General features: G+C 41.3%; 1 protein-coding gene across 2 annotated transcripts in view; it reads right to left on the reverse strand.

The window, feature by feature from the left end:
• The window catches only part of Tpst1 (tyrosylprotein sulfotransferase 1), a 49,805-nt gene extending 30,919 nt beyond the window's left edge, over window positions 1-18,886 (reverse strand). For both annotated transcript variants that reach the window (XM_028870157.2, XM_037198280.1), the window contains exon 1: window positions 18,010-18,886. In XM_028870157.2, coding sequence (XP_028725990.1) covers window positions 18,010-18,854 — 845 coding nt within the window. In that variant the 5' untranslated portion in view covers window positions 18,855-18,886. The remainder of the gene's footprint in view (window positions 1-18,009) is intronic.
• Window positions 18,887-19,211: the final 325 nt, after the last annotated feature.

The raw sequence follows: 19,211 nt of genomic DNA on the forward strand, positions 1-19,211 counted from the left end.
GATTCAGGACAGGCACCAAAACTACACAGAGAAACCCTGTCTCGAAAAACCAAACCAAAACAAACCAACCAACAACAACAACAAGAAAAACCAAAAAGAAATGGGATCAAGGCCAAAGCCCTTAATGACTGTGTTGAGTAACTAAACACCACAGTCAGACTATGTGTCAAGCCGCAGCTGAATTACTGTATGCGGCAACTACTACCAGAACTCAAATCCTCCATATTACAGCATCAGTGTTGGAGTGGACATGCCAAGAGGAATGAATGAAAGTCAGTAAACCGAAGCCAGATGATCACAGGGAAATACACAATGAAATGCCACCAGAAGCCATATTTTTAAAGGCTAATATTAGAAAAAGTTGAGGTTTTCTCTTTGGGAAAGATGATTTTAAAATGCACAAGACCAATGAGATAGCTGAGCCAAGAAAGGCACTGGCTGCAAAGCCCGATGACTCAAGTTCCATCCCGAGAACCTACATGGTAGAAAAGTAACTTCTACAATTGTCCTCTGAGTTCCACATATATACACCACATTATGTGTATAGACAGACAGAAACACACAGACACACAAATACATCTAATTTTAATAATTCTAACAAACATTTTTAAATGTATGGCGTTATGGGACTGGAGACATGGCTCAGTAGCTAAGAACACTTGCTGTTCTTATTGTGGACCAGAGTTCAGATCCTAGCACACACTTTGGGTGGCTCATGACTGCCTGTCACTCCAGCTCCAGATGATCCAACACCCTCTTCTGGCCTGGGTGGGCACCCACAGAGCACATGGGTGTACACAAAGACACACACATATGCACAGGTAAAATCTTTTTTAAAAATAAAATAGACTTCAAACTAAAATCAATCAAAAGAGACCAGGATGGACATTACATATTCATCACGGGAAAAATCCACCAAGATGAAGTCTCGATTCTAAACATTTATGCTCCAAATACAAAAGCACCCACATTCATAAAAGAAACACTACTAAAGTTTAAAACGCACATCAAACCCCACACATTAGTAGTGGGAGATTTTAACACACCACTCTCACCAAAAGATAGATCTACCAGACTGAAACTTAACAAAGAAATAAAGGACCTAACAGATGTAATGACTCAAATGGACCTAATAGATATCTACAGAATATTCCATCCTAACACAAAAGAATATACCTTCTTCTCAGCACCCCATGGAACCTTCTCAAAAATTGACCACATGCTTGGACACAAAACAAATCTCAACAGATACAAAAAAATTGAAATAACCTCCTGTATCTTATCAGACCACCATGCCTTAAAGTTAGAACTCAATAGCAACAAAAATTATAGAAAACCCACAAACTCATGGAAACTGAATAATGCCCACCTGAAACATCAATGGGTCAAGGAAGAAATAAAGACAGAAATTAAAGAGTTCCTAGAATTCAATGAAAATGAAAGTACAACATACCCAAACTTATGGGACACTATGAAAGCAGTGCTAAGAGGAAAATTCATAGCTCTAAATGCACACATAAAGAAGATGGAGCAATCCCATACCAATGAATTAACAGCACAACTGAAAGCTCTAGAACAAAAAGAAACAAACTCACCCAGGAGAAATAGACGCCAGGAAATAATCAAACTGAGGGCTGAAATCAACGAAATAGAAAACAAGAGAACAATACAAAAAATCAATGAAACAAAGAGTTGGTTCTTTGAAAAAATCAACAAGATAGACAAACCACTAGCCAAATTAACCAAAAGGCAAAGAGAGAGCACCCAAATTCACAAAATCAGAAATGAAAAGGGAGACATAACAACAGACAATGAGGAAATCCAGAGAATCATCAGATCATACTTCAAAAACCTGTACTCCACAAAAATGGAAAACCAGGAAGAAATGGACAATTTTCTGGATAAATACCAAATACCAAAATTAAATCAAGACCAGATAAACCATTTAAATAGACCAATAACCCCTAAAGAAATAGAAACAGTCATCAAAAGTCTCCCAACTAAAAAAAGCCCAGGACCAGATGGTTTCAGTGCAGAATTTTACCAGACTTTCAAAGTAGAACTAATACCAATCCTCTTCAAAGTGTTCCACACAATAGAAACAGAAGGAACACTACCAAACTCTTTTTATGAGGCTACAATTACCCTGATACCCAAACCACACAAAGATGCAACAAAGAAAGAGAACTACAGACCAATCTCCCTCATGAACATTGATGCAAAAATACTCAACAAAATATTGGCAAACCGAATCCAAGAATACATCAAAACAATCATCCATCACGACCAAGTAGGATTCATCCCAGGGATGCAAGGATGGTTCAACATACGGAAATCAGTCAATGTAATACACCATATAAACAAACTGAAAGAAAAAAACCACATGATCATCTCCCTAGATGCTGAAAAAGCCTTTGACAAAATCCAACACCCCTTCATGATAAAGGTCTTAGAAAGAATAGGAATACAAGGAACATTTCTAAACATAATAAAAGCAATTTATAGCAAGTCAACAGCAAACATCAAATTAAATGGAGAGAAACTCAAAGCGATACCACTAAATTCAGGAACAAGACAAGGCTGTCCACTCTCCCCATATTTATTCAATATAGTGCTAGAAGTTCTAGCTGGAGCAATAAGACAACAAAAGGAGATCAAAGGGATACAAATTGGCAAGGAAGAAGTCAAACTTTCACTATTTGCAGATGATATGATAGTATACATAAGTGACCCCAAAAACTCTACCAGGGAACTTCTACAGCTGATAAACTCCTTCAGTAAAGTGGCAGGATACAAGATCAACTCAAAAAAATCAGTAGCCCTCCTATACACAAATGATAAAAGGGCTGAGAAAGAAGTCAGAGAAACATCACCCTTTACGTTAGCCACAAATAATATAAAATACCTTGGGATAACACTAACTAAACAAGTGAAAGACCTTTTTGATAAGAACTTTAAATCTCTAAAGAAAGAAATTGAAGAAGATATCAGAAAATGGAAGAATCTCCCATGCTCATGGATAGGTAGGATTAACATAGTAAAAATGGCAATCTTACCAAAAGCAATCTACAGATTCAATGCAATCCCCATCAAAATCCCAACACAATTCTTCACAGACTTGGAAAGAAAAATACTCAACTTTATATGGAAAAACAAAAGACCCAGGATAGCTAAAAGAATCCTATACGATAAAGCAACCCTTGGAGGCATCACCATCCCGGACCTCAAACTTTACTATAGAGCTATAGTAATAAAAACAGCTTGGTACTGGTATAAAAACCGACATACGGACCAATGGAATCGAATTGAAGACCCTGACATTAATCCATGCACATATGAACACCTGGTTTTTGACAAAGGAGCCAAAACTATACAATGGAACAAAGAAAGTATCTTCAACAAATGGTGCTGGCATAACTGGATGTCAATATGTAAAAGATTACAAATAGATCCATATCTGTCACCATGCACAAAACTCAAGTCCAAGTGGATCAAAGACCTAAACATAAATCCAGTTACACTAAACTTAATAGAAAAGAAAATAGGAAGCACTCTTGAACGCATTGGCACTGGAGACCATTTCCTAAATAAAACACCGACAGCACAGACCCTGAGCACAACCATTAATAAATGGGACCTCTCAAAACTGAGAAGCTTTTGCAGGGCAAAAGACACAGTCAATAAGACAAAAAGACAGCCAACAGATTGGGAAAAGATCTTCACCAACCCCACATCTGACAGAGGATTGATCTCCACAATATATAAAGAACTCAAGAAACTAGACATCAAAGCACTGAACAATCCAATTAAAAAATGGGCTAAAGAGCTAAACAGAGAATTCACAAAACAAGAACTACAAATGGCTGAAAGACATTTAAAGAAATGCTCAACATCCTTAATCATCAGAGAAATGCAAATCAAAACGACTCTGAGATACCACCTTACACCCGTTAGAATGGCTAAGATCAAAAACACCAATGACAACCAATGTTGGAGAGGATGTGGAGCAAAGGGAACACTCCTCCACTGTTGGTGGGAATGTAAACTTGTACAACCACTGTGGAAATCAGTATGGCGGTTTCTCAGAAAATTAGGAATCGAACTACCTCAAGACCCAGCCATACCACTCTTGGGCATATACCCAAAGAATGCTGATACATACCATAAAGATACATGCTCAGCTATGTTCATAGCAGCACTATTTGTAATAGCCAGAACCTGGAAACAACCTAGATGCCCATCAACGGAAGAATGGATGAAAAAAATGTGGTACATATACACAATGGAGTTCTACTCAGCAGAGAAAAACAATGAAAGCATGAAATTTGCAGGCAAATGGATGGAACTAGAAAAAATCATCCTGAGTGAGGTAACCCAAACCCAGAAAGACAGTTATGGTATGTACTCACTCATTGGTGGATTCTAGATATAAAATGAACAATCAGACCACAACCCATAGAACCATAAAGGCTATATATATATAGCATGGAGGTCCCTAGGACGACTGTGGCATATAATAAATTTCAGTTTTACTCAATTATTGAAAAAAAAAAAAATGTGTTATATTGTAGAATGCTAGAATGATGGCTCAGTAGTTAGGAGCACATGTTCTTGCAAAGGAGCAAGACTCAGCTCCCAGCATCCAAATGGCAGCTCACAACTATCTGTAACTCCACTTTCCGGGTGATGTCTTATTCTGACCTCCACAGGCACCAGGCATGCATGTGACCCACATACATGCAGACAAATCTTATACACATAAAACAAAATATGTCAATATGAAAATAAAAAATGTGGTATACATGGATAATATATCTATAACATAACTGCTTAACACATGTGGGCAATGTGCACACAAAGAACCATGCACAAATGCTAACAAATAGAGCAGTGGGATAAAGGTCATTAAGTTTTATAACTAATATATGAAAAAGCAATCAAAATTAGATTGTAAAAAGACACAAAATACAGCAAACTGATTAATCTAGGCATGGAAGATCAACAGCTGCTAACATCATGGAAGAAAGAGAACCATACACTAATGCTAACATTGCCAAATCAGACTGTGGGCCTGCCTAAGCCTCCAGATTCAGCTGCCAACTGGTAAGCAGTATAGAACTGAGAAGAATGTGTGGGACAATCAGCATGCTACAAATAACATTAGACTATTATCCCTGTATCCTTCAAAAATAAAATATATAGTAAAAAAAAAAAACAAATGGCTGGTGAGATGGCTCTAAGGTTAGAGCTGCTCTTGCAGAAGATCCCACATTCAGTCTCTAGCCACCCATAACAGGTGGCTCCAAGGCAGTGGTTCTTAACCTTCCTAAGGTTGCCACCCTTTAATATAGTTCCTCATGTTGTAGTGACCCCCAACCATAAAATTATTTTCATTACTACTTCATAACTATAATTTTGCTACTGTTATGGATCTTTTTCTAAAAAAAATTATTTATTTATTTTTATGAGCCACCATGTGGTTGCTGGGAATTGAACTCAGTACATCTGGAAGAACAGCCAGTGCTCTTAACCGCTGAGCCATCTCACCAGTCCTATTTATTTTTAGGTATATGAGTGCTCTATCTGCATGTATGCCTGCACACCAGAAGAGGACATCTGATCTCACTATAGATGGCTGTGAGCCACCATGTGGTTGCTGGGAATTGAACTCAGGACCTCTGGAAGAGCAGCTGGTGCTCTTAACCTCTGAGTCATCTCTCTGGCCCGTTATGAATCTTAATGTAAATATCTGTGTTTTCTGATGATCTCAGGCAACTCCTGTGAAAGGGTTGTTTGACCCCCTATGGGGTCAAGAACCACAGGTTGAGAAACACTTCTCTAGGCACTCCAACAACCTTTCCTGGCTTTCTTTCTTCTTTCTTTCTTTCCTTCTTTTTCTTTCTCTCTCTCTCTCTCTTTCTTTTTTTCTTTCTTTTGGTTTTTCGAGACAGGGATTCTCTGTGTAGCTTTGCTCCTTTTCCTGGAACTCACTTGGTAGCCCAGGCTGGCCTCGAACTCAGAGAGATCCACCGGGTTCTGCCTCCCGAGTGCTGGGATTAAAGGTGTGCGACACCACCGCCCAGCTTTTTTCTAGTTTTCACAGGCCTACAGAGACATGGCATGCACACACAGACATACAAACACATAAAAAAATAAAAATACCCAGCACTCAGGAAGTGTGAACTCCGTAAGTTTGAGGCTGGCTAGGTCCAATTCCAGGTCACCCAAGGCTACACTGTGTGATCCTCCCAACAAATAAAATAAAATCTTACATGAGTGGTAAAGAGGGGCTGGAGAGATGGCTCAGCAGTTAAGAGCACTTCCTACCTTTGCAGAGTATCTGAGTTCAGTTCCCAACACTCACACCAGGCAACTCACAACAGCCTGTATGCCCAGCTCCAGGGGATCCAATGCCCTATTCTGCCCTCCAAGAGGTACCAGCAAATCTTCCTCCCTCCTTGGAATCTTATTAGCATTAAGAAGCCATCCTATTAAGTAAGTTAAAAGACAAGTTAAAGGTGTGTTTTGTGAGATGGTAATAAACACTGGATAACAAGCAATAAAGCAGAAGGATGAATATTTGTAAGAAATTGGGTTGAAAGGCTGGAGGTGGTGGTGCATGCCTTTAACCCCAGCATTCAGGAGGCAGAGCCAGGCAGATCTCTGTGAGTTCGAGGCCAGCCTGGTCTACAAAGCGAGATCCAGGACAGGTACCAAAACAACACAGAGAAACCCTGTCTCGAAAAACCAAAAAAAAAAAAAAAAAAAAAAAAAAGAAAAAAAGAAAAAGAAAAAGAAAAAAGAAAGAAACTGGGCTGAAGGAATATGACACATCACATACTCTCACTAAAACACAGATACATGGACATATAACATAGAGCCATAAAAAAAGTTTTTAATTCTTCTAATTCTTCTTCTTTTTTTTTAATGTATGGTAAAGAAAGGAATGGAGCACTTGGAAACTTGTAGACGAGGTAACATAAGACATGTCAAATTATTACTGTTCTGTTTTTGAGGCAGGGACTCCTATTCTCATCACCGATTTTCTTCCTTTTCTTCACTAAACTCGCTAACATGTGGTTTTCTTATTTTATACAGATTTTTATCGTGCTTTTATTTCTGTCTGCTTGGTCCATTTGTCCTACAGTTCTCCACTCAAATGTCACCACGCTCTTCCTGACGCTCCTTCAGCCCAGTTTCTCCCAAATATCCAGTCCTCTGCTTTATTGCTTGTTATCCAGTGTTTATTACCACTTCACAAAACACATTTAACCTGGCTTCCAACTTACTATATAGGAAGGCTTCTTAATGCTAATAAGATTCCAAGGAGGTAGGAAGATTTGCTTTGTATGTCTCGCTAGCTGCTGTCACCCATGGTGGGAAACACTCCCTAGCACGTAATAGGGTGAGCAATAAAAAAAAAGTTACATTTAAGTTTTTTCTCTTCCTTCAAGACAAAGAAATTTTAACCAAGAAATCTTCTCAGAACCAATAATATAACCCAGTGTTTTTTTTTCTTTAATTTACTGATGAAGTAAATTATGTTGATAGTTGCTAAAATAAAAGTTATTTGATCACAATATCTTAACAGTCTTTGATACACAATTGAATTCTTCTTATTGCTATTGTTTATGGTTTAAGCATCTGATAGATATTATCTGAAATTTCCTTCCTGTAATTTCTACTTAGTATTGTGATTAAATAAAGGTTTCATAAAATGACACTTTTTAAATATTAAAAAAAAATTTTTTTAAAGCTGGGTGGTGGTGGCACACGACTTTAATTCTGGCATTTGGGAGGCAGAAGCAAGAGAATCTCTGAGTTTGAGACTAGCCTGGTCTACAGAGCAAGTTCCAGGACAGCCAGGGCTACACAAAGAAACTCTAATTAAAAAAAAAAAAAACCAAAGACAAAAGTTTAATTATTATTTTTATATTATGTGTTTTCCTGCCAGTATGTCTGTGCATCACAGGTGTGGTTGTGCACAGGAGTCAGAGGAGGACACTGGATCCTCTGAAACTGACATTCAGGTGGTTGTTTTCTGCCATGCAGGTGCTAGCGATGGAACCCAGGTCCTCCGGAAAAGCAGCAAGTTTTAACTGGTGAGCCATCTTCCCAAACCTATTTTTATTTTTAACTGTGTGTATGTTTGTGTGTGTGCCTGTGGGTGCAGGTGCCCATAGAGGTCAGAGGTGTCAGATCCTCTTTTAATCAGTTCTCTAGATGACCGGAACCAAGGGGTTTAAAACAGTAACAACAGCCAAATCACACCTGGAGAGCCACTGGTCTATTCCACAGTGGAAGAAGCATGGAAACCCTGATTCTGCTATCTAAGGAGTCAGCAGCAACCAAAGGGCAAATCCATCAGCATGAGGAGGGAAGCCAAGCAGGCAAAAGTCTTCCCCCATAAACCTTCCCAGCACTCAGGAGGGAGAGCCAGGCTGATCTCTGTGAGTTTAAAGCCAGCCTGGTCTAGAGATTGAGTTCCAGGAAAGGCTCTAAAGCTACACAGAGAAACCCTGTCTCAAAAAATCAAAAAACAACAACAACAACAAAAACCACACCTTTTTTTTTTTTTTTTTTTTTTTTTTTTTTTTTTTTTTTTTTTTTTTTTAAATCTGGGCTCCCACCAGAAGGCACTGATACAGTGGGGCTGGGTCTTCCCACATCCATCAGGGCGAACAGGACAGTTCCTGAGGTGAGGCTCCCTACTCAGGTGAGTCTAACTTGTGGCAAGTTGACATTAAAACCACATATAATATAATACATCCCTTGGAATTAGAATTACTTTGACATGGGTTCTGGAATTCAAATGGGTCCTCTGCAAAAGCAGAATTCCCTATTAATTTCTGGGTCGCTTTTTCCACCCTCTTCCCAGATTTTTGTTTGCTTTTGAGATAAGGTCTGAAGTAGCCCAGTTGGTGCCTGTGCTGGGTAGTTTTGTATCAACTTGACACAAACTAAAATCATTTGAGAGGAGGGAAACTCAATTAAGAAAATGCCTCCATAAAATTGGCTGTGGGGCACCCTAATTAGTGATTGATGGAGGATGGTCCAGCCCATTGAGGTTGGTGCCATCCCTGGGCTAGTGGTCCTGGGTGCTATAATTAAGCAGGCTGGGTAAGCCATGAGGAGAATGTCAGTAAGCAGCTCCCCTCCATGGCCTCTGCATCAGCTCCTGCCTCCAGGTTCCTGCCCTGCTTGAGTTTATCTCCTGACCTCCTTCAAAGATGCACAGTGATATGGGAATGTAAGCTGAAAACCCTTTTCTCTCCGACTTGCTTTTGGTCATGGTGTTTCATCACAGCAATAGTAACTCTGACTGAGACAGTCTCCAATTCTCCATAGATCAGACCCTAGCTAGCCTTCAACGCCTGATCCCCCTTCTCTAGTTCGAGTGCTGGGACTACAGGTGTCAGCCACAATGCTTTCTTCTCTCTCTCTCTCTCTCTCTCTCTCTCTCTCTCTCTCTCTCTCTCTCTCTCTCTCCTCCCTCTCCCTCTCCCTCTCCCTCTCCCTCTCCCCTCTCTCTCTCTCTCTCTCAAGTGATTTATGTAACAGACTATCTGTTCTCTAATGGATGGAAACAATCTAGTTGTGATCAACTTATAAATGACATCTCTTCACCATCTTTAATTTCTTTGATGCTAATCAACCTGTTTAAGTTCAATATCCATCTTGTAAAATCAGTGATTGTCTCTAGAATGAAATTAATAAACATGCATTTTCATGACTGCTTTAAATACACTTTATAACCGATTATTTCTCCTCATCTACTGAATAAAAGAAACTGGGGAAATCTGTTTCTATTCTTCAGAAACAATGAGCATTTCTCAGTTTACAATAACAGTTAACACAAGAGTAAGGAGAAAAAGGCCTCCCTTCAGTCTTCTCTGAAGCTCCTCCACATGCTGGCCATGCCTCAGCCTTTATTCTTTTGTGTGGGGACAAAGCAGTTGTGTTGCAGTTTGTTCCTGGTTGTCTTATTTTCTCTGTGGAGCAACATCTTGGTGTGTGGCCAGCCAGCCCTGCATTCTTTACAAACAGCAAATCTGATTTCGTTTGTTTGTTTGTTTTTTTATTTCCCAATGTGATTGTAAAAACACTGCATTCCATTTCTCAAATGTTCCCTCACTAACACATTCTGCATTGGCCCTCCAGCATGAAGTAACAACCAGTTTGTTAAAAGGCTGCTTCCAATTATGCTGGACTTCCAATTAGTCCTGGACTTCAGGAGTAACACAAGGCCAAATACTAAAACGCTAACTCAGATCCAGTATGTGAACTGTCTTGATTTGCTCTCTGTTGCTGTGATTAAACACCATGACCAAAAGTAACTTGGGGAGGGACGGGTGTATTTGGCTTACACATCCCAATCACAGTCCATCCTTGAGGGAAGTCAGGGCAGGAATCTGCAGGAGGCATGAACTGAAGCAGAGAATAGGGAAGGCCACTGTTTCCTGGACTGCTCTCTCCGTGGCTTATCTAGCTTGCTTTCTTACAGAACCAAGAATCGCTTGCACAGGGGTGGTACTGCCCACAGTGGGCACAACAATTATTAGTCCCACACACTTGCCTACAGGAAAACGAAATGTTTCTCTTTATTTCTCAGAATTACTCATTTTATTTTGTATGTGTTACTGTTTTGCCTGCACGTATGTATGTGGCCCACATGTGTTCAGTGCCTGTGGAAATCAGAAGGTATTAGATCCCTTGAACTGGAGTTGCAGATGGTTATAAACCACTATGTGGGTGCTGGAGACTGAATCCAGATGCTACAAGAGCAGTAAATGCTCTTAACTGTTAAGTTATCTCTACAGATCCCCTGGGAGGCATTTTCTCAACTGAAGTTCCCTCTTCCCAAAATGACCCTGGCTTGTGTCAAGCTGACAAAAACAAAAAACAAAAAAAGAAAAAAGTTCCAACTAAGCAGCACAGGAACCAACAGACTCATACTTAGATTTAGGTTGACGTTTTTGGCTTTTTTGTTTGTGTTTTGTTTTGTTGCTGTTTGAGGCAGGGTTTCTCTCTATGTAACCCTGTCCTGGTACTCACTATCTAGACAAGCCAGGTCTTGAAATGACAGAGATCTACCTGCTTCTGGCTTGTTTTTAATTAAAAAATAAATTACTTAGGACCTGGGACATGGCGCCATCCGTAAAGTGTTTGCTTTGCAAGTGTTGGTCCTCAGAACATATGCAAAATGCACATGCTTATAATCCTAGTGCTGGAGCAGTAGAGACAGGCAGAATCAGGGAATTCCAGACCAATGGGAGAGCCTGTCCCAAAAAACAGCTGGACAGCACCTGAGAAACAACACCCAAGGCTGACTTCTGGCCTCCACCTGCACACATACACAGTGTGTGGTCATTAGCATATAGGTGTACCCCAAGTGAATGAACACACACAGTTTGCCCGAGTTGTTGCTCAGTGTATAGTTTTATTCAGAACTGACTCTACAAAGTCTGCATCTCTTTTTTGTTATGTGGTGCTGAAGTCGATGTTTGTCAAACTGGTGGTCAGCCAACAACCACACACAGTTTCTTTTTTGTTTGCTTTGTTTGCTTTTCGAGACAGGGTTTCTCTGTGTAGCCCTGGCTATCCTGGAACTCACTCTGTAGACCAGGCTGGCCTTGAATTCAGATCCACCTGCCTCTCCCTCATGAGTACTGCGCTTAAAGGCATGTGTCACCACTGCCCAGCTACAAAATTTCTTATATGCCTACTAAACCCACAAGAGCTCCATGTGTGTTTGGGGCACAGCATTCATCTAGCTGGTTTATAAGTCTGCCTTTGCCTTTGTTTCCTGCTGCTGTGGAGCCCTGAGATCAGCCAGAAGTCCTCCCCGGGCATGCACACATGTCCAGGACCTTGGCCATCTGTGCTTGCAGAAGCATGTCAGAGTCCTTATATGTTTTCAGGGTTTCTGCTGTTTGTCCACATTGCTATCTACTGACTCAGGCAGCATGACAAAACCCCATAAATGTTTCTGGTGGTAATAAGCCTCCACATTCTCAGCAGCTTCAGTGGTGAAACAGTTCTGGGTCAGAAGGAATAAAGAGACTTGTTTTGTTTTGGTTTGGTTTTGGTTTTTCGACACAGCCTTTCACAGTGTAGCTTTGGAGCCTGTCCTGGATCTCCCTCACAGACCAGGCTGGCCTCGAACTCACAGAGATCCACCTGCGTCTGCCTCCCCAGTGCTGGGACTACATGTGTATGCTGCTACCGCCCAGTTATAAAGAGACTTTTAAACTGGCTTTCCAAGGAACTACCACAAAACAAAACCAGTACCAATAATCCAGGCTGTCGATTCAGTCCAGCTGATCTGACAAGCAGAGCTGGGGTAAATAAAACACCACAAATATCAACCTTCCCACTGAAATTCTGATACTTTATGAATAAGTACTCCCCGAGATGTTTTTTAGCAGATTTGTATTTTATGTGTATGAGTGTTGCCTGATTGTATGTCTGTGCACCCTAGGCATGCAGTGCCTGCTGCAGCCAGAAGAGTGACAGATTCTGTAACCAGAGTGACAGGCGGTTCAGAGTCTTGGAGTGCTGAGAACCAAACCCAGGTCCTCTGCAAGAGCAACAAGTGCTCTTACCTGATGGAGAGAGCCATCTCTCCAGCGTCTAGATGTTTTGAGCTTTTGACTAATTTCTAGATTTCCAAAAAACTTGATTCTTACAGGTTTGGTTTTTTTCCTGTGGGTTGTGTCTGCACGTGAGGTGTGTATTGCTCTTACGGAAGAAGAAAATCCCACAGCTCTTTCCTGAACCATTTTTTTTTTCTGATGTCACCCTAAAACAGTAAAATATTTTATTTTTAACTACTACTTGCTTACTTGGCGTGTGTGTGTGTGTGTGTGTGTGTGTGTGTGTGTGTGTGTGTGTGCCCGTGCGTGTGTTGCACATATGAAGGTCAGAGGACAGCTTGTAAGGAGTCACTTTTCTTCAACCAGTTGGGCTCCGGGATTAGACTCACACTCAGGTCATCAGTCTTGAAGGCAAGACTGACTTTATCCACTGAGTCATCACACCTGCCCAGGAAAACATTTTCATAAGTTATTATTATTTTGAAATAATAATTTTTATGTTTTTAGAGGTGATCATGCAGTGAGGACTATGGAGGTGAGAGGACTGGGAAGAACTGGTTCTCTCCTTCCACCATATGGGTCCGGAAAGCCCCCTTATCTGCTGAGCTAACTCACTGATCCTCAGAAAACATTTTGAGATTGAATCATTTCTAGTTTATGTATACAAATGTTTGGCCTGCGTGTATATATATGCACTGTGTGTGTGCCTGATATGCACAGAGGCCAGAAGAGGGCTTTGGATCTCCCTGGAACTGGAATTACATACTGTTGTAAACCATCATGGGAGTGCTGGGAATTGACCCTGAGCTCTCTGCACGAGCAGCTAGTACTCTTAACTCTTGAGCCATGTCTCCAGCCTCATTACGGTCTTGTTTTGAAGATTTATGGATATTTAGTTACTTTATTGTATTGTGTACCTGAGTATGTATATGTGTGCCTGCACCACATGTGTGCAGTTGTCAGTGGAGGGCGAAGAGGGCATCAGAGCCCCTGAAACTAGGAATCACTCAATGTGAATGCTGGGAACTGAACTTGGGTTCCCTGCAGGAGCAGCAAGTATTCTTTAACCACTGAATCATCACTTCAGTCCCCAGCAAAACATTTAAAACCATCTGAAGGTGCCTCTTTCCTCAATTCCTATTAAATCAATGTATCAAGCACTTAACTTGAATTTACAATGTTGTGTAGCCAAGAGAAAACAATACCAAGAAAAGTTTGTCCTCAAATAATGTGATAGAAGATACAGGATTTCAAAGGAAACTGCAGTAACTGTGACATGCAGTCCAGCTGTGATTAACACAGCATCCAAGTTGGCTGAGATACAATTGTTTAGAGAAAAAATAGCCTTAGGTTTTCTTCAGCCTCTACACATCAGGAATGCATACTGAAAAGTAACATGATTGTGTTACAGAGACAGAGCAGAAAATTGAGCACTCAGAACAGGAAAGTCACCACCACAGAAAACAGAACGTATTAACACATGACAGGAAGAAGAGACGGGATTGGTGGCACATGCCTGAATCCCAACGGTCCAGAAATACAAGTAGGAGGGTCAGAAATTCAAAACCATCCTCAACTATTGGGAGGGCTATTCTTGGTTGTCAACCTGACTACATCTGGAGCAAACTGCAATCCAGAAATGGAGGCAACCTGTGAGAGATAGTTTGCTTGATTTGAAATGGGTAAATCCACCTCAAGTCTGGACCTCTGAGAAAGGAAGACACACGCCTTTGATCCAGGTCTTGAGGTGGGAAGACTCGACTTTAATCTGGGCCCTACCTTCTGTTGAAGCCTATATAAGGACATAGACGGAAACTGTTGCTCTCTGCCTGATTGCCCTTGCCTTGTTAGCACATCCATTCCTTCATTCTCATTGCGCCTACTTCTTTGGGAGTCCAGCATACACTGAAGACCAGCTGAGATGTTCAGTCTTGTGGACTGAGCAACTATTGGATTCTTGGACTATCCATTCACAGCCAGTCATTGTTGGATTATTTGGACTGCAGCCTGTATTTAAGTCATTCCAATAAATCACACACACACACACACACACACACACACACACACACACACACACACACAAATACTTAAATATATATTTATATATATTCATTCTATACGTTCTGTTACTCTACAAAACCCTGACTGATACAACTATATAAGGAGTTCAAGGCCAATCTGGGCTACATAATACATGTTCCACTATGAAGGTTGGGTCAGTGGGCACTTAAAAAAAAAAGGGCGGTGGTGGCCCACGCCTTTAATCCCAGCACTCGGGAGACAGAGCCAGGCAGATCTCTGTGAGTTCGAGGGCAGCCTGGTCTACAAAAAGGAGCAAAGCTACACAGAAAAAAACCCTGTCTCAAAACACCAAAAAAAAAAAAAAAAAAAAAAAAAAAAAATCCTAAGTAAGCAAGATTCTTGATAAACAGAGAAGAGAAGAGATGCACAGGGCATTTTTTTGGCCGGGCAGTGGTGGTGCACACCTTTAATCCCAGCACCTGGGAGGCAGAGGCAGGCGGATCTTTGTGAGTTCGAGGCCTGATCTACAGAGCAAGATCCAGGAAAGGCGCAAAGCTACACAGAGAAATCCTGTCTCGAAACCCCCCCCCCCCAAAAAAAAAAAGAAGCAGAAAGTCCAAAGAAAGAAGAGTGGCTGGAGCTTTCAGGACAGAGACAAAATTGAACACAGGGATTTTTGAGCTGTGATAAGGGGGAAAAAAATCCAAATCAATCAATAGGGAATTGTGTCCAGCCCTTATATGGGAAGAGAACAGGGCCTGACTCTACCATCCAGGTGGGAAAACTGCTCAGCAGACAGTACTCAGGAAGGCCTTACTCATACAAAGCATAAAGTAAGCAGTTCTTTGACTCACCAAACAAATCAGACACAAAATTCTCAACATTCAAACTGGCCAAGTAATTTAAATGAACTCCAGAACAAAGCTCAATATTTTTAGAATATTTATAGAATATTTTAGAGTATTTATAGAAAGTACAAAAATATCCAAAACCCAAAATAGTAATATTCACAATGTCTGCCACACAAGCAGCAGAAAAACATAATGAATAATGAGGAAAATAATCAAACAAAACTGAAATAAATTTAGAATTATGAAACACATTTAAAAGCTAGTTCCATAGATTTTCATTAAATAGTTATCCAAGCAACAACATGGACATTAAAAAAAAAAAAAAAAAAAAAAACCTCAAACAAAATTTTGATAGGTTTTTTTTGGGGGGTTGCTTTGTTTTGTTTGAAACAGGGTCTAACTGAACAGTGTCAACTGGCTGTCCTGAAACTCACTATGTAGATAGGCTGGCCCCTAACTCATAGAGATCCATCTGCCTCTGGCTCCTGAGCTCTCAGATTCAAGGTATATGCCACCATGCCCGTCATCAAATCAAAATTTGAATGATTAGGTATTATGTATTGGTTTTTGTTAAAGTGGGATTAATTAGTAGAGGAATATGTTGCAATAGATAAGATGAATGAGGGCTGGGAGTCGTCAAGGTGCCTGCTGCTCTTGTGAAGGACCTCAGTTTGGCTAACAGAACCCATGGTGGGCAGTTCACAACCCCATTACTCCAATCCAATCGGATATACTCTACTGGTCTCTACTGGCAATGTACTCATGTTCCACACAAACATAACAATTCTTTTTTTTTTTGTTTTTTAAGATTAGTGAGCTTCCAGAATGAAACAGTAAGATCACCCACCGGTAAACACACCCACACAACCAGACACACCCACACACCCATACTCACCTCTACTCCCACATGCACCACACACACCCACAGTGAGGGGGGCAGGAGGGAGAGAGAAAGTGGGAGGAAGGGAAGGAGACAGAGAGGGAGACAGGGAGGGAGAGAAGGAGGGAGGAATAGGGAGGAAGGGAAAGACGGAGGGAAGAAAGAACATGCTAGGGCAGGGATGGCGCACGCCTTTAATCCCAGCACTCGGGAGGCAGAGCCAGGTGGATCTCTGTGACTTCGAGGCCAGCCTGGGCTACAGAGTAAGATCCAGGACAGGCACCAAAACTACACAGAGAAACCCTGTCTCGAAAAACTACAATAAATTAACACACACACACACACACACACACACACACAAAGAAAGACAGAGCACAGAGTATGGGGTTTGTCCAGCTGGTTTTTGGTCTTGCTCTGGTCCAGTTTTTCCTCACTATGCTCCCTTCCTACATTTTGGAGCTATAATGTATGTCCTGTGCTACTGTGTGTAGGAGGTATGTGATCTGCTTTTTTATTTCAATTTTATAAGGGAATATATATGGATAAAAGTGACATTAAGTATAACCAATTCACTCTCCCAAATTTAACAGCAACTTCCATTTGCATAGCCTCCCTGTAGGAATAAAACTCACCGATCAGGTTATCAGGCTCAGGACAGCTAGTTCAGGAGAAAGAAAGCAGACACTGACATTGCATTAAATGCTAAAATCACTGTTGTATGCACGTTGAATCTACAAACTTCTTATATGAACTAGGTGCCCAGAATCTGGAGACTCTCTAGCCTTCTGTAAAAACACGATGTATGCTTCACATAACCAAAGCAGCAAGGGATGGGGTACAATCCCTTGGGAAAATACGAGAGCCCACCAAGGGCAAGCTCTGGATCCTGACTCTGGCCTTCTCTTTCTGTGGCTTACCAATCTCTTTCCTGTAGGGTTTTCTAAACTCAGCTTAGTGATGTGAGTCAGGAAAGGGCTTGACCAGCACACATGAAACCCTGGGTTCTATCCCCAGCACTGCAAGAACACCAGAAGTTGAAAGTCACCCTCAGCTAACAAGTGAGTTTGAAGCTAGCCTGAAAGGGGGGGGGGGTAGGAAAGAAGGAAGGAAAGAGACAGAAGGAAAGAGGGACAAGAAAAAAAAATCTAAAAGCTTTCAATTCACTAAGTGCTTACACACGAGGTATATGTACTTCCTGATACAAGCTACAAAAAAAGCCAATTATTCTTATTTGCAGAACTACCTAGGAATCAGAAGCCACTGAACGTGAATGATGGACACTGAAGCCTGAGGTCAGTGAAAAAGCTTTTCACTGCATGTAGCTTGGGTTTGGACTGATCAAACAGACACAAATCACTAGATATGATCAAAATTGAAGGACAGAAAATAAACTGGTAGCAAATGAACCAAAGAAACGAAACCTCAACAATGAAAAACAAACAAAACATACACTTGTGTATATCTTTTCTTTCTTGAGACAGGGTCTCTCTGTGGCCCTGACTGGTATGCAACATTTCCTAGACCTGGCTGGCCTCAAACTCACAGAAGCTTGCCTCTGCCTCTCAAGTACTGGCCTGAGCCAATGTAAGTGGCATGCTTCCGTAACTTTATCAGTTGAATACAGGGTTAAAAAATAAGTAGAAACATTGCATTTACTCACTTGGACAGAGACACTCCCCCAGCTTTCCCGATCATTTCTTCATGGTGCAAAACTGAACGGTTCCACGGGATATGGAGGAACTTTAAGAGCGTTCTCATCCACCGCTCAGGGTGTAAGACAAGCTGTTCATAGTGAACCAACATGCACTTTTTATAACCAACTTCCATACACTGGTTGTACATGGTTTCTATGGCCCGATTCCACTTGGTCAAACAGTCCCTGTAGCTGTTCAGGTCAAATCCAGCTATGGTAACTCTTCGAGAAATCATTGAATGTACTGATGCCCGGCCATCTCGGACCATCAGGAGAAATTTGGCATTGGGAAATAACCTAGCAAGGTAAGTCAAGGATTTCAGGGCAAAAGGATCTTTGTTACATAAATAAGGCGCTGGCTCCCCATGTTTAACAATGACCTCCAGAAGGAAGGCTTGCATGGCAGAATCCAGCACTTCATCAGTGACACCAGCCTCATCCAGGCGGATCTTCTCTTTACTGGACCGGGACCACATCTGCTTCAGGGCAAGGATTCGAGGGATGACCCTGGTTTCCTCTCCACAGCGGATGTCAGGATGTGCGTCCAGCATAGCCCTCATGAGCGTGGTTCCACTCCGAGGCACACCTCCGATAAATATTAAAGGCATATCTTTGTGATAGGTGAGTGTTTTGTTGGATTTGATGTCCAGGCCAGTTCCCACAGTTGTTTTGGGGTTCTCCAGTCTAGCTGGCTGGCTACGTTCCTCTATTCGGTGATGACACTCCATGGCATGCTGGCCAAGGTAAAACACTGTCACAGAACTAATCACCAGACACGCCAAAAGTAAGTTCTGCTTCAGCTTTCCCACCATCTTGATGTGGTTATCTTCTTATTAAACATATGATTTGCTCAAAATGATTGTCAAGAAATGTTCAGGCCATGGAGATTCTACTTCAGAAAGATGGTCAGCATCTGGTAAGAAAAAAACAAAGATTACCATCACATTATGATGTTTACAAGCCAGTCATCAACATTTTAGACAGAAAGCAGCAGAAGCAATCTGGATGCTTTACTATCCTAAGAATATAAGATCCACACATGTGGGCACAAACGAGGCAGTGAAGCACTGTGTGGCAGGCCTACAACCTGGCTACTCAGGAGGATGAGGTAAGCAGACTGTGTTAAGGCCAGCCTACAGTACAGAGTACATTCCAGGCCAGTGTGGGCA

The sequence above is a fragment of the Peromyscus leucopus genome, chromosome 23, assembly GCF_004664715.2.
Source record: "Peromyscus leucopus breed LL Stock chromosome 23, UCI_PerLeu_2.1, whole genome shotgun sequence".
Classification (NCBI taxonomy): domain Eukaryota; kingdom Metazoa; phylum Chordata; class Mammalia; order Rodentia; family Cricetidae; genus Peromyscus; species Peromyscus leucopus.